Source organism: Acanthochromis polyacanthus, chromosome 7 (assembly GCF_021347895.1).
Source record: "Acanthochromis polyacanthus isolate Apoly-LR-REF ecotype Palm Island chromosome 7, KAUST_Apoly_ChrSc, whole genome shotgun sequence".
NCBI lineage: Eukaryota > Metazoa > Chordata > Actinopteri > Pomacentridae > Acanthochromis > Acanthochromis polyacanthus.
This window is the reverse complement of record NC_067119.1, coordinates 40,010,028-40,026,070: the sequence shown is the minus strand read 5'-3', so window position 1 is coordinate 40,026,070 and position 16,043 is coordinate 40,010,028. Positions and strand designations below refer to the sequence as shown.

The following is a 16,043-nucleotide window of genomic DNA, read 5'->3' as shown; positions in this document are numbered from 1 at the left end:
GCTCCTGTTGTTTAAAAGAACATATAACTTCGACACTAAGCCCCTAGTACATCCTTTAGTGTCCAGCAGCGAGTGAAGGGGGTGGATTTTTAGGGCTACTCCCCATGGGACACCATATGTACGCATTGCTAATCTGAGTCGGAGGCAGAAGAAGAACGAGCTTCTGGCAATATTATGCTCTGAGACCAAGTCATCAAATGCCCTCATTCCCAAATTGTTCCAAATGTCAGAAATGATATGAATGCCTTTTGTTGACCATTGTGGAAACTGAAAAGGAGCTCCACCAGTAATAAGACTGTAATTATTAAATATGGGGCTATTCTTGTGCCAGTTCAGTGATGTCTGAGTAAGACCCTCAACTTGTCGCCATGTGGATAATAAAAAGGATATGATTGGACCCAGCTGGCGTTTAGCGAGCTTCGAGGGTAAAGCTGAATAAACAAGATCCTGCAATCGGTGGGGATGTGCGATGTTTTCCTCTATTGGTCTCCAAGAGACTTGGGCATCAGCATCAAGCCATGTTGATACTGGACGTAACACATAGGACCAGAAGTACCACTTAAAATTTGGAATAGCCAAGCCACCATCATCTTTGTTTCTTTGTAGTGTGATTAATTTGATACGTGGTTTTTTACCACCCCACACAAACTTGGAAATTACTTTATTTAAATTGTCCCAGTAGCCATTTGGAGGGGGGAGAGGTATCATGCAGGAGAAAAAGTTTACTCTAGGAAGAATATCCATTTTAATTATGGAGACACGAGCTGCTAAAGAGTTGGGTAATTTTGTCCATCTGTCTAAATCATTTTCAACTTGTTTTAAAATGTTTTGAAATTTTTTTTATAGAGATAGCTTGTAAGGAAGGGTAGATTTCAATGCCAAGATACTTAAAAGATTTAACCACAGGAATATGAGATGGAAGCATAGATGGGTCTAGAGATGAGTTGATGGACATTAACTGTGACTTAGACCAATTAATTTTATATCCAGAAATAAGGCTGAATTGGGTAAAAACATCCAAGATATGAGGTATAGATGAGGGAACATTATTAACATAAAGAAGTATGTCATCCGCGAATAAAGAGAGGGAATGATGTGTGTTACAAAAGGAAACAGGGACAATATGTGGATGCTGTCTTATTTTTTGGGCTAGCGGTTCCAAGGAGAGAGAAAATAAAAGGGGGGAAAGGGGGCATCCCTGGCGGGACCGCCTTGATATAGATATTGGGGATGACAAAATACCATTCGCTGTCACCATTGCGGAAGGGTTGGCATAAAGAACCTTAATCAGCTGGATAAAATTTTTGCCAAAGCCAAGCTTTTTAAGAACTTCCCATAGATATAGCCATTCAAGCCGATCGAAGGCTTTTTCGGCATCAAGGGACAACACTGCACAGGGTGTTTGAATATCCTTTGAAAAATGTAAGACATGGAGTAATCTGCGAATGTTGTCACTGGCAAGACGAGATTTTATAAAACCAGTCTGATCGCAGTGCACTAGTTTAGTCATGTAAGTCTCCATCCTGGTAGCCAAAACCTTAGCATAAGCCTTTACTTCGGCACATAAGATACTTAAAGGTCTATAGTTATTGCATGAGGTGGGGTCCTTATTTGGTTTAGGTAAAACAGTAAGTAAAGCCATGTTAACATCATAAGGAAATGAGCCCTTTACAACAGCAGCCTGAATCATCTCTAGCATGTATTGCCCCAGTTCCTCCCAAAACCTTGCATAAAATTCTGGGGGTATGCCGTCCCAACCTGGCGATTTCCCCTTTTTCATACTATGAATGGCCTCCCCCAGTTCTTTCAATGTGATATGGGATCCCAAGTTGTTCGCCTCTTCTAGAGATAACGATGGGAGATTTAGATCTCTTAAAAAGTCTTTATATTTGTCCGTGTCAAATGCTATCTCTGAAGTGTAAAGATTTGAGAAGAAATGGCAAAACTCTGTGTTAATTTCTTTAGGACTTGTTAATTGACCATGAGTAGAGTTAATTGATGTAATATTGGAAAATTTTTCATTTTGTCTTAACCTCAAAGCAAGAAGGTGGCTTGGCCTTGGTCCATTAAAGTAATAATTTCTCCTAGTTCTTTGTATTAAGAATTCTGCTCTATGCCTCAGTAACGAATTTAGTTCTATACGTGTCATGTCGATAGATTTCTTCACATCATCAGAATAAGAAACTTGTTGTTTTTGCTCCAACATTGATAATCTCCCCTCAAGTTCAATTATTTTTGCAAGTCTGCTCTTATTCTCATATGAAGAGAACGAGATTGCAGTGTTTCTTATGAACTCTTTTAATGCCCCCCAAAAGATGCAAGGATCATCCACTGAGCCTTTATTTATTGAGATAAATTCACGTAACTGCTCTTTAAAGAGGTCACAAAATTTCTTATTGCTCAACAGTGCAGTGTTAAAACGCCACCTGCTGGCCTTTTTAGGTGTTTCTTTAAGTTCAATCTTGGACAAAACTATACAATGATCGGATAGTGGGGTGGGCAAAATTACAGCACTGCAAATTTCAGATATTAAGGAGGCAGAAACAAGTATGTAGTCAATACGTGAGTAGGTCTTATGTCTATTTGAGTAAAAGCTGTATTGGGTCACAGAGGGATTTATGGCTCGAAATGTGTCTCTAAGACTAAAGTCTGTTATTAATTTGTTCAGGGATGTGGAAGAGGAAACCTGTGAATGCTGGCCCAAAGAATTGGACCTGTCAAGTACAGGGTTGATAATGGTATTCATATCTGCTCCCAAAACCAGGGCGTAATCCTGCAAACCGGATAAAAGGTCAGTTAAATAGCTGAAAAAATTAGGGTCGAAGACATTTGGAGCATAAATTGAAATAAATGCTATCTTCCTTCTTGCTAGCATTGTTTTAATATAAGAGACACGTCCATCTCCTCCTCCGTATTTTTCTATGCTCGTCAATGACAATGACCGTTTAATAACCACTAACGATCCTCTAGTTTTGGAAGTAAAAGAGCTAGAAGCAGCCACATAATTTCTGTTGCTAAAGCGTGAGACATCACTACCCTTCAGATGTGATTCTTGAATAAATGCCACATCCACCTGGTGCCTATGCAGAAAATCTAAACAAGCAGTACGTTTCACTGGGCTATTTAAACCATTTGTATTAAAACTTGCAAACTGTAGAGTAGTCATTATGACAAGAAATGCTTTGGTTGCAAATGAGCATAACATTGCCAGAGATTGATCAAATAATGATCATTCTTCCCATTATGTACCAAGGCGCTAACAGACAGCAGCAAACGAAGTTCCCTTAATAGTATGATAGTACCATCAGACATCCAAGTCAGAAAGAAAATAAATACCATCGTTAGGATTAATATCTTCCCATAGTATGGTTGAGGCCATATGGTAAGTATTAACATTTCTCTGCTGCAAAACACATTTATGAACAATAACTACCTTTGAACTACAAGTAGGAAAAAATAAAAAACAACATAATAACTCTCATGCTGAAACCAGAGAAACGATGTCTAAAGAAGAAAAAAACAAAAACAAATAAAAATCAAACCCCTTAACTAATCAGACACCTGGCACTGAGAAAGCTGGCTAAGCTCAGTCAGTGATGCCCACCCCCTGAGGGTATATATGCCATGATCTACATAACAATAAGATCAGGAATCATATTATTAAACTGTTGTAACAAACAAGCTCTGCAAGCTGTTGAGGTTCAACATATAAAATGTAAAGAAAGTAGTCTTACATAATAACAACAAAAGATTTATAGTCAGTGTTTAGGTATTTTAGGCATGAATTCAGAGAACATAACAGCCTTGCTTTGCACTTAGTTTAAATGACTAAGGCTTAAAAGGTCAGTGCTGAAATAACATTTTAGGCACACATTTTCTGGGCTCACCTGTCAATTAAAGTAAGAGATAAATGAGAGAGAAAGAAAAAAGACCCCGGAGCTTCGTATAACATAATGAAAGTTACCAGCGTTAGTCCCCATCATCATTCTGCTTGTTTAGGAAATCATCCACCTCTCGGCGACAGTTGAAGACATGCTGTGTGGAGCCTTGGATCAGCTTCAGCCTTGCAGGGTACAGCAAAAATGTTTGGAAGCCCAGCTTCTTCGCTGCCTCGATAGATGCGGAGAATTCCCGGCGGCGAATGATCGTGAAGTTGCTATAGTCCGCCGAAAAGAGGATATCCCTGCCGTCCAGTCGTACAGGGGAGCGGCGGGCTGCTTGGAGAATCCGGTCGCGGTCGGAGTGTCGGAGCATGTTACAGATGAGCGTCCTCGGGGAAGATGAAGAGCCCTCACGCTGCTGGCCGATCCGGTGAGCTCTCATGATTTCAACGTTGTCTTCACCCAGGGCAGGGAACCACTTCAGGAAGGCTGCAGCCAGGAACTGGGAGGCATTGGAGCCCTCGGTGCCTTCAGGAATGCCTCTAATACGGATATTGTTCCGATGGTTTCGGTCTTCGAGGTCGGCAAGTTTTAACTCCAACTCGGCTACCTTCGTCTTGTTGGTGGCGGTGATCTTTTCTGTGGAGTCCATGCGCTTGAATAGTTGGGATGTATCCGACCGAAGTTTGGACATATCCTTCATGCATGTGGAGATGCCATTGCGCATTTTGTCCAAAGTGTCATTTAGTTCTGTAAACTTTGCCTCCATAAAGTCCCGCTGTTCGCCCATTGCTAGCCTGATTGTGCTAGTTAGCTTATCCTCGATGCCGCCTGTCAGTTCGCTGGATACTTCATTGGAGTTTCCTTCGGTCTGTTTGACTGAACGCTGTTGTTTGCTTCTTTGAGACTGCATAATCAAAAATCTGCGTTGTGAACCCCTTAGTAGCTTGTTTATCACTTTAAATTAAACAATGTTGGGGGGAAAGGGCAAGAGAGAAAGAGCTATGCAGCCATCCTGTCCTCAGGTCACGTGTCTTTCGTCTCAATACAGCATTCTAACGTAATTCCTTTATTATTTACTAAATGTACTAAATGTAGAAGAGTGGAAAACAGCAAAACAGGCAAGATGCTGCAGCACTCCGGGCACCACTCTCAGGTACTGCGCGCATGCACAAATAAAGGGGCAAAATGAGAGGGAGGGTGGGACCAACAGTGTTTTGGGAGACGCTGCGATTCAAACTCCGGACAGCAGCTTTAAGTTAGAGGTTTATCACTATTATTGCTGCTAAAGGTACTGCATAGGTGTAAACATTTCTTGTTTTGCAAGATATAATACTTCTATAGCCTAATAAAGTACCAGAAATGTGCAGAAAGGAACTTGAAATGCATTTTTGAAGGGAAACAACAGTGTACTGTATACTGTACAATGGAATGTAAAACTTCAAAATACTAGAATTCTCTCATCTTTTGAATCATTGCTCCCACTGACAAGCAGCATAACCTACATCAATCATAAGAATAGAAAAATAACAGATTCAAGCAAGATATTACGAACATATTAAGCTCTAATTAACACATGGAGAATAGAATGCAACTGTATTTGTCACACGTGCAGCACACAGTTTTTGTTTTACAGTCCTTGTTACTCTTGGATGACTGAAAAAAAAATCTGATCTCTGACCTGCTGGGTACTGAAACCTGAAAACTGCTCTCATGGCTTCAGCAAAGAGAGAACTGGGGCCTGTTTCACGAAGCAGGTTTAACAAACTGAGTTTAATCCTCAACTCTGAGTTGATCTACTCTGAGATAGAAAACTCTGAGTTTTCGGTTTCACAACGGCTGATTTGAGTTGGTTTAATCAACTCGGAGTAGTTTCACTCGGAGTTACGCACGTGCACCGCAACTCTGAAAAGACAGCATCAATGGAGCCCTGATTCGACGAGTCACCATGGCAACGGGGAAGCGAAAGGCTGCGTTTTTGAACTGGAAATTTTTAACGCGCTCATATGGAGAGTTTGAACACGTTTTTAGAAAGAAGTGCAACACCGCTGCAGCTGTAAAAGAGAGGGAGACGGCGTGAAAAACACTGCTGCCAGGATCAATGCGTAAGTTTAAATGTAGTCCTTTGTAATCGTAATAATATTACAGGGAATCACTGTCTGAATCTGAATGGCAGCCTAGTAAGTTATTTCATTTACCGGTAGGTGAAATCTCGAGGGGGAGAAGCGCACGGGGCAGCAGCTTAAGATGAAATATAAAAACATTGTTCAAACAGGTCAGACCTCGGCATTATCTCATGGAGGTACTTCATGTTGATCATGTTTTACATTGTAAAGTAGCCTAAATATTAAGTGACTGTTTGACTGTGCAGTTGTTTTATCCACACATAGTCTAAATGTCTGCATCCATATCATGTTCTGTTAAATAATTAAGCCTATTTAAACGAACATAGACTTCTGCTCAGCCAGCAGAAAGAAAGCAGATGTCTGTAAAACGGTGGTATAAAAGGTCATGGATGCATATATACACACACACACACACACACACACACATATATATATATATATATATATACGTATATATGTGAGTATTTAGTTCTCTTTTGTGTCTTTTTTTGTCTTTTGGCCCCTTCACACCACAACAGACCTTGTAATTGTAAGTAGGCAACACTCCAAAGATTTATCCAAATGGTAGTTTAAGTTTACTGAAACATGTCACTGATCTCGGATGAAGAGGATGAAACTGTGTCTGCTGCCTTTACAGAGGGGGATCCAGAAAGGCATACAGAGGTATGTTACTGATAGTTCTCTTCACATTCACATTTTGGGTGGAATATAGAGTGTGACATTTAGCCTACACTGAAGTATTGCACATTCTCATCCTTTTTAACAGAGCATGGCTGGACAGCAGCAGGATGGTTCCTCAGCTTCCACTGCACAGACTGACACAGTGAGATGGATGTTCAGGAAACACCAGAGCTTCATTCTGTGGAATTCATGTGCAACTGTATAATTGAATGTCCTCTATGTATTCCCACTTATCAGTAAACAGATTTACAAACTGCATTTGCTGAGAAAAATCCAAAAAACAGATTAGGAGGGCAGATCTGGAAATTGAAATACTGGAGCACAAGTTAGACGTGGGTGATGGTCACAGGTGAATGATGTTAACTATTGGAACATGAACTGAACTATCTTTTATTTGTAGGAAATAAAGAAGACCAAATGAAATGTGTATCATGTCTTTATTTGCTGTGGTGGTGATGATGGAGACTTAAACTCTAAAGTGATTATTGCATACGGTGTCTCTGACTGCTCTGCTGTCCTGGATAGCTGCAGGTGGATGGGCTCATCATCTGGGTCTTCAGTTTGTAGGGCAGGGTGTTGCTCTCCTCTAATAGTAATATTATGAAGAACAACACATGCCACAGTAATATCACAGGTCCTCTCAGGGGTCACCCTGAGGAGACGTAGGCTCTGGAAACGGGCTTTCAGCAGGCCTATGGTCATCTCCACCCGGGCTCTGGTCCTGCAGTGAGTCCGGTTGAAGTTCTGTTGGGGGCCTGGTTCAGGGTCAGGGTATGAGGTCATCAGCCTGGGTTGGCATGGTAACCCCTGTCACCCAGCAGAAGGCCATCAAACTCTCCTGTAATGTATAGTGGATACATCAGAGCATATTAAAGGAGGGAGACAAGAGAATTCTATTGTGAAAATCTTTAGGCTGCTGACCACGCTGCAGTCTGTTGCTCAGGTTAGACTCTCCATAAATCCTGGAGTCACGAACAGACACAGACCACTTGGCCTCCACATCAGAAATGATGTATGCAGCATCACATATGATCTGGACAGTGCAGAGAATGACAGATGTTGAACTATGATGCAGTCTTTAACATTTAGAAACAGTAGTCAGTCTACCTGTAGCCTACCTGCACATTTATGCTGTGAATGGACTTCCTGTTCATGATGTGAGGGAGCTGTGATGGGGATGTGTGTGCATCTATGCAGCCAATCACACTGGGAAATCCTAAAAGAAATTAAAATGACTAATCCCAGTCTGAGGCTGCAGCACAATGTCATGAACAGAATATGATTTAAAATGAATTTAACAGATCTCTACATCATTCACCTGTAATCCTGTGGAACTCCTCCTTGATGCTCTGACAGGTTTATGTCCAGGAAAACCACAATGATGAGTTAAAGCTGTTTCAGGGCCAGGAACACTTTTCTGAATGTCCTCCATACAGCTGCCTTACTCTGCATCTCTGACATTATATAAAAAACTTTCATTTGCAAAGAACTGCAGTGCAACACACAATATCTGCTGGATGTGAGAGCATGACTACGGCTGGTAATGTAAATGTAAGGACGGATTAGGTTGTTTATGCAGATTATGGACTTAAAATGATTACGAAACGGTACCGCTCGAACAGATAATTGTCTGGAAATGCGAGAACATTTATGCGCGGTCTGATAACAATCTACCGACAAATATTTAATTATCTGTGCAGTAATGCTGCTCCTTTATCCACTGGATCGTTAATAAAAGCTGTTCTACACCAAAACTCGCTCGCTTACTGACTGAATGAATGAGGAAATGAAACAGCGTGTGTGGCTGAAAGAGGGTGGAGACGGAAAGAAACTCGAGGTTTTCTCAGATAAACCTGCTGCCGACCAGGTTCAAGTCATAGAGTCTGTTACTGCGGTAACTGACTGAGAGTTGAAGTTACCCCTCTTTGTGAAACAGGCTCGAGTTACCCCTCTGTCTCAGGGTTAAGTTACCTCGCTTCGTGAAATGGAAAACTCTGAGTTTCCCTCATTTCAGGGTTAAGAAACTCAGAGTTTTCAATGAACCTGCTTCGTGAAACAGGCCCCTGGTTTTGGTTGGTGTTGCCTCGGCTTTTAAACCTCTGTGAGGTGTGTTTAGGGCTATTATTCCAACGACCGATACCAAAACTCATCTGACCACTCAACGATGGTTGTTGTGAGTATCGGTGGTGGTCGTTGAAATGCACAGATGTCACTGTGTCACCGTGTGCTAATGGTGGTCATTAGCATGAGTCTGCTGAGTAGTTCTTTTGGGGAGTTTTGAAAGGACCTGATTGTAAATTGGCAAAAGATGATGTCACAGACCCCCCCCCCCCCCCCGTTCAGAGATCGCTTCTCTACTTTCACATGGATGGCTTCTTTCACTCCTCTCTCAAACCATCTGTCCTCCCTGTCCAAAATCTGAACATTGGTGTCCTGAAACGAGTGTCCTTCTTCCTTAAGGTGAATGAAGACTGCCGAATCCTGTCCTGAGGAATTGGCTCTCCTGTGTTAGCCATGCACTCGTTAAGTGGCTGTTTGGCTTCCCCTATGTAGAGATCTGAGCATTCCTCGCTGCATTTAACTGCATACACCAGGTTGCTCTTCTGGCTGTGTACAAAACTGTACAAAAGTGCAGAGAGATGACAGCCCTGCCTGTTTGATCTTTGAAGGTGAACTGGCTGTGTCAAAAAACCATTACATTTTATTTGACTGTGTGCATTGCTGTATAGTCGTTCTAACCATCCAATGTACCTGTCCCTAAACCTCATTTTTGTCATTACCCCTCATAGAGACTTCTGTTCCACTGTCAAAAGCTTTATTGAAGTCAGCTGTCATATAGAGCCCCCCCGGTAACTGTTCCACTCCATGTTTTACTGTGAGTATTGTCTGATATGTCCCTCCCACGTATACTGTATGATTGTGTCTGACCTACTATGTTATGTATTACGCTTTTTAACCTGTTTGCCAGTATTTTTGCCAGTATTTTGTAGTCTGTGTTGAGTAGACTGATGGGTCTATCGTTCTTTAGGCACAATCTGTCCCCTCTCTGCTTGTACATCAGACTTACTAAACCGAGCGTCAAGGTCCTGGGGGTGCACCTCTGCTCCTCCATGCTGTGGTAGAGGGAGAGAAGGACCGGGGCCAGCTGGTCTCTGAAAGAAATGTAAAAGTCAGAGGTTATGCCGTCGGAGCCAGGGCTTTTGTTCCTCCCGAGTCCACCGATGGCCGCCTCTCCCTCCCCTAAAGTGAGGGGGAAAGTCACACCATTCGGCATCCTCGGGAGGGAGTCGGATGTTCAGGGCCCCGAGCACTCTCTCAAGACCCTGTACTTTCACCCCTTCACTGGAAAAAAGTTCCTGATAAAAGTGCTCCACCTCATCCAATACTTCCTCTGTTTTGTCAAGTTTCTTTCTTTCCTCAGTTATTAATTCTTTAACGAAGGACTTTTGCTTTTTCTTTTTCCCAACCCAGAAAATAGGCTGTGGACTTCTCCCTCCACTGCATGCTTTGCCTTACTCCTTGTTATTGCACCTTTGCATTTTTTAATTTCTATTACTTCCAGTTCTTTTTAAGCACAAAGATGGTGTTAAATCATGTGCTTGACCTTCTATTTTTTCTAGCTCTATTTTTATTTCCTGCCTTATTCTACATTCCTCCTTGTTTGCCTCCCACCTTTTTTGCTTGCTGTAGTTTATGCACATCTTCTTTATCCTTTCTTTTACTCCCTCCCACCACGATAATTTGTCCTCTGTAAAGTCAATTTCCTCCACTATGTTTTCTAGGAAACTCCTTGCTCTTCTAGTAAACTTTTCATCCTCCAGTAAACTGTTATTAAGACACCAGGAGCCACCATTCCTGGCCATCCATGTGTGATCTAGGTCAACCTCCATAGAGGAGTGATCTGCCCATGTGTTTGCTTTGTATTCCACTCTGCTCACTCTTTGCATTATTTCTGGTGAAGCGAAGCAGAAATCAGTTCGCTTGTTTTAAGATCCCTTCCGGCTTTGAAAATTGCCTTTTATTTGGGTTTCGGCTCCTTCATATATCAAGTTAGTTCCATTAAGTTAATAAATTCAGTCCTACTACTGTAATTTTTATATTGATTTTCATTTACCCTGTCCAGCTTTGACAGATACACACGTGGACAAAATTGTTGGTACCCCTCAGCTAAAGAAGGAAAAACCCACAATTCTCACTGAAATCACTTGAAACTCACAAAAGTAACAATAAATAAAAATTTATTGAAAATTAAATAATCAAAATCAGCCATCACTTTTGAATTGTTGATTAACATAATTATTTAAAAAAACAAACTAATGAAATAGGGCTGGACAAAAATGATGGTACCCATAACTTCATATTTTGTTGCACAACCTTTTGAGGCAATCACTGCAATTAAACGATTTCTGTATTTGTCAATGAGCGTTCTGCAGCTGTCAACAGGTATTTTGGCCCACTCCTCATGAGCAAACAGCTCCAGTTGTCTCAGGTTTGATGGGTGTCTTCTCCAAATGGCATGTTTCAGCTCCTTCCACATATGTTCAATGGGATTCAGATCTGGGCTCATAGAAGGCCACTTTAGAATAGTCCAACGCTTTTCTCTCAGCCATTCTTGGGTGTTTTTGGCTGTGTGTTTTGGATGGTTGTCCTGTTGGAAGACCCATGACCTGCGACTGAGACCAAGCTTTCTGACACTAGGCAGCACATTTCTCTCCAGAATGCCTTGATAGTCTTCAGATTTCATCGTACCTTGCACACTTTCAAGACACCCTGTGCCAGATGCAGCAAAGCAGCCCCAAAACATTACTGAGCCTCCTCCATGTTTCACCGTAGGGACAGTGTTCTTTTCTTCGTATGCTTGGTTTTTGAGTCTATGAACATAGAGTTGATGTGCCTTACCAAAAAGCTCCAGTTTGGTCTCATCTGTCCAAAGGACATTCTCCCAGAAGCTTTGTGGCTTGTCAACATGCATTTTTGCAAATTCCAGTCTGGCTTTTTTATGAGTTTTTTTCAGCAGTGGTGTCCTCCTTGGTCGTCTCCCATGAAGTCCACTTTGGCTCAAACAACGACGAATGGTGCGATCTGACACTGATGTACCTTGGCCTTGGAGTTCACCTTTAATTTCTTTGGAGGTTGCTCTGGGCTCTTTGGATACAATTCCAACGATCCGTCTCTTCAATTTGTCATCAATTTTCCTCTTGCGGCCACGTCCAGGGAGGTTGGCTACTGTCCCGTGGGTCTTGAACTTCTGAATAATATGAGCCACTGTTGTCACAGGAACTTCAAGCTGTTTAGAGATGGTCTTATAGCCTTTACCTTTAAGATGTTTGTCTATCATTTTTTTTCGGATGTCCTGGGACAATTCTCTCCTTCGCTTTCTGTTGTCCATGTTCAGTGTGGTACACACCTTTTCACCAAACAGCAGGGTGACTACTTGTCTCCCTTTAAATAGGCAGACTGACTGATTATGAGTTTGGAAACACCTGTGATGTCAATTAAATGACACACCTGAGTTAATCATGTCACTCTGGTCAAATAGTTTTCAATCTTTTATAGAGGTACCATCATTTTTGTCCAGGCCTGTTTCATTAGTTTGTTTTTTTAAATAATTATGTTAATCAACAATTCAAAAGTAATGGCTGTTTTTGATTATTTAATTTTCAATAAATTTTTATTTATTGTTACTTTTGTGAGTTTCAAGTGATTTCAGTGAGAATTGTGGGTTTTTCCTTCTTTAACTGAGGGGTACCAACAATTTTGTCCACGTGTGTACATATTAAAATCTCCTATTATGAGGCATTTTTTTGTGGTTACACACCATTTGTTTAACTCTTTAACCAATGTTTTTCTGTCTCCTCCTATGTTGGGGCAATACACATTAATTAATCTGTACATTTCATTATTATATTTAAATTTTATTATAAGTAGCCTGCCATCCTGATCTTTACCAATAATTTTCGCAGTTTCCATTAATTCCTCCTGTACCAGCACTGCTACTCCCCGTGCCACCGGTGTACCATTTGAATCAAAACATCCTCCCCTCCGGTTATGGCGTCTTCCTTAGCGGCAGGTGATTGCTAAGCTCCGACCCTCAGAGCCCTAATTCTGCGTTTCCATTTAGACTAGTGTCACCCAACTAACTGTGCTCGTCCTACGTTATACTCTTTTAAACTCTGACAACCAAAATGCCTCGCAAAAGTAACAAACCGAAGAAAATCGAAGTGGCTGAGGACGCGGATGTTTGCTGGAATGGGACCTCGCTAGATGAAGGGGGGGGGGGGGGGGAGGCTAAAGCTAGCGGGCAAGCTAGCGAAGCTAATGTGCTGGCAGCCATACAGCTACTGCGAGCAGATTTCTCAGCCCAGTTACGGGAGGTCATAGCATCTAACCGTTAAATAAAAGAAGCACTCTCTGGTTTCACCGAGAGACTTGATACAGCCGAAACTCGGATTAGCAAAGCAGAAGACGACATCTCCTCACTCATCAACAAAGAATCGTCACTACAAAACAAAGTTCACGAGCTTACACGGAAACTGGATGACCTCGAGAATCGACATCGGAGATCAAACCTAAGGATAATCGGTTTGCCCAAGAAAACCGAGAGAGGAGACGCAGCTTCGTTCCTTCAATCCTGGCTACCTGCAGTTTTTGGCTCGGATGTTTTCCCGAGTTCACCTGTTATTGAATGCGCACACAGGCTGCCAGGTCGGCAGACTCCAAACGCCCCATCCCGCACCATGATCATGAAATTCCTCAATTACCAGGATAAAGTGAAGGTGATGAAAGCGGCTCGTCAAAAAGGAAAAGTAATGTATCATTACATTATGTTTTTTCCAGACCTATTCACTGAGGTACAGAAACAACGGAATCAATTAAACGGGGTGAAGCAACAGCTCCGGTCACTGAATATTGACTTTGGGCTCATCTTCCCGGCCAAGATGAGGATTTTCCACCAGGGCAACCGACAGCTTTTCCATACCCCAGCGGAGGTGGAGGATTTCATCTGCCATGTTCGTCAACAAAGTGACCAGTAGGAAGTCCGGCACTCGAGTAAATATTGCACATGACACTTAAGACTAAAAACCAAACAAAAAAGAGAGAAATTGGACTCAAAGTCTTAACTCTGTGACTATCATTTAACAAAAAAGCCATTGTCTATTTGGATATGCTTTACATTTTAATTATATGTAGCGATTATGTTTGGTTTTTTAAATTTTTGATGCTACAGAACTTTATGTGAGCCAAACATACAACTTTAAGAAAAGGTATCGATGGGTGACCATCACTTACTTAAATCGAGGGTGGAGTAAGGTGTCTTGGTCGAAAAGGGTGAGACGTTCTTTTTGCTCCTTTTTAAGGATCAGAAAATATAACCTTGGTCTTGTTTTTTTTGGGTGGGAGGTTTCTGTGTGAATAAGTCACAAAAGGGAAATGTGTGGGTTTGTTTCTTGGTGTTCATTGTTAATAATGTTCTTTTCTTATAGCAGCAAGGTGCTTGATCCAGTAGATAAACATAAGTGGAATATACAGGGCAGTATACAGATGATGTCAGTTTGCAGATGAGTAGTAATTTCGATTTGGGGGTGATTTCTTGGAATGTTAGAGGCCTTAGAAAACTTGTTAAATTAAAGCAGGTAATGTCCAGACTTAAACAGTACCACCCAAATATTATATTTATGCAAGAAACACACCTACTCTCAAGTGAAGTCCCAAGATTAAAGAAAAGATGGCCAGGCCAAGTAATAGCATGCTCCTTTTCATCACATGCCAGGGGTGTTGCTATACTCGTGCACAAATCTGTACCTCATCGTATTAAAAAAAACTGTTTTAGATTCTATAGGTAGGTTCGTCATTATACAAGGTTCTCTACTAAACCAGGACTTGATTTTGGTAAATCTGTATGGACCAAATAATGATGATCCGAACTTTTATAATAACTTATTTCTTTCAATATCATCAATGCATGGGGACATAAAAATAGATCCGGAACTTGACCGTTCCTCAGGCTCAGCTGTTTCGCACTCGAGAAGCAGGAAAATAATAAATCAGTTTATGCTTGAACTAAATCTAAAAGACATTTGGAGACTTAAAAACCCCACAAAGAGAGAATATTCATGCCACTCCACCAGCCATAATACTTTTAGCCGCACAGACTATTTTCTTATTTCTAACCCTCTGGTTTCTAAGATTGCTAACTGCATGTATAAGAGCATCCTCATATCTGACCATGCTCTAGTTACACTCTCATATTCTGCTTCATCAGCTATCAAAGGGCAGTATATCTGGCGTTTAAAACCACACTGGTTGCTAAACTCCAAATTTCTGGAATATGTTGGGTCAAACATCGATAACTTCTTTTTATTCAATACACTGGAGACCTCAGCATCACTAAGATGGGAGGCATCTTAGTGATCGTTCAAGGTGGTTACTGATAGCTTTACCTACTTAGGCATAAAAATCACCCCTAAAATTGAAAACTTAATACCTGCAAACTACAATTCAGTAATTGAATCTGTGTCTGAATCAATAGCCAGATGGTCGATGTTGCCAGTCTCCATGATTGGTAGTATAAATATTCTTAAAATGAACGTGCTCCCAAAATTCCTTTATTTATTCCAGTTAATACCCCTTAATCCCCCTTCTTATCTCTTTTCAAGAATGAAAAGTATCTTTTGCAAGTTTATTTGGAATAACAGACGGACTAGACTTCGTATGTCCTTGCTATACCTGCCATATGAGAGGGGTGGTCTGAGGCTTCCAAACCTGGAATGGTACTATTGGGCAGCCCAACTTTCAACTGCCTCCTATTGGTTCTCTTTTGATACACCACTGTCCTGGGTAAAGATTGAACAATCTAACTATAAGCTTCCATCAATTTCCGCCTGAAATTTCTACTGAAGATGTACGGAAAGTAAACTGAATGCTGTTCTTGAACTGTTTGAAGTACAGGCATGGTTGGGGTCTCCTTTGAAAGCTGACAACCTGAATTTTCACCCAGTGCAGTCAGAATTACTCTAGGTGCTACTGACAAAGAGTATTTTATGTTGGAACACACTGAATTAGGATGAATTTTATTCTCGCCTAAATTTTTTCCCAAAAAAAACACCTGAAAATAAGTGTGGCAGCACTGTGACAGCTTGAAACACAACAAGGCAACAGCCTGGGGTCTTACATATTTCAGGTCATAATTTTAGAGCAATACTACAAGAAATGAGTGTTTCACACATGTATTTGTACTGCTATGGCCAGGCGCTGTCAATTTTGTACACCCTCTGCACACCCTGGGCAAAAATGGTATATGTTCGTTTTTCAGCCTGTTTTCACATTATTTTCACTCAAAAAACTCATAAAGAAC

General features: G+C 41.3%; 3 protein-coding genes and 1 long non-coding RNA gene across 9 annotated transcripts in view; 3 read left to right on the top strand and 1 right to left on the bottom strand.

Annotated features, from left to right (window-relative positions):
- LOC127534684 (zinc finger protein 239-like) overlaps positions 1-16,043 on the top strand; it is a 214,726-nt gene that overhangs the window by 142,589 nt on the left and 56,094 nt on the right. The gene's annotated exons all lie outside the window — the stretch shown is intronic.
- Positions 1-16,043, top strand: part of LOC110946270 (zinc finger protein OZF-like) — a 97,280-nt gene that overhangs the window by 26,332 nt on the left and 54,905 nt on the right. The gene's annotated exons all lie outside the window — the stretch shown is intronic.
- Positions 1-16,043, top strand: part of LOC127534685 (zinc finger protein 239-like) — a 121,833-nt gene that overhangs the window by 74,919 nt on the left and 30,871 nt on the right. Inside the window, exon 3 of one of the 2 annotated variants that reach the window (XM_051950548.1) lies at positions 13,526-15,293. The exons of the other annotated variant lie outside the window; for it this stretch is intronic. Within the exon in view, the coding sequence (XP_051806508.1) occupies positions 13,526-13,722 (197 nt within the window). The 3' untranslated portion in view covers positions 13,723-15,293. Of the gene's footprint in view, positions 1-13,525; positions 15,294-16,043 lie in introns of those variants that run through there. 2 annotated transcript variants of the gene reach the window in all.
- LOC127534701 (uncharacterized) lies at positions 7,109-8,058 on the bottom strand. Its single transcript, XR_007942962.1, has 2 exons — positions 7,610-8,058; positions 7,109-7,526 (listed from the first exon to the last, which is right to left on the bottom strand). It is a non-coding gene; the product is annotated as an uncharacterized LOC127534701 (long non-coding RNA).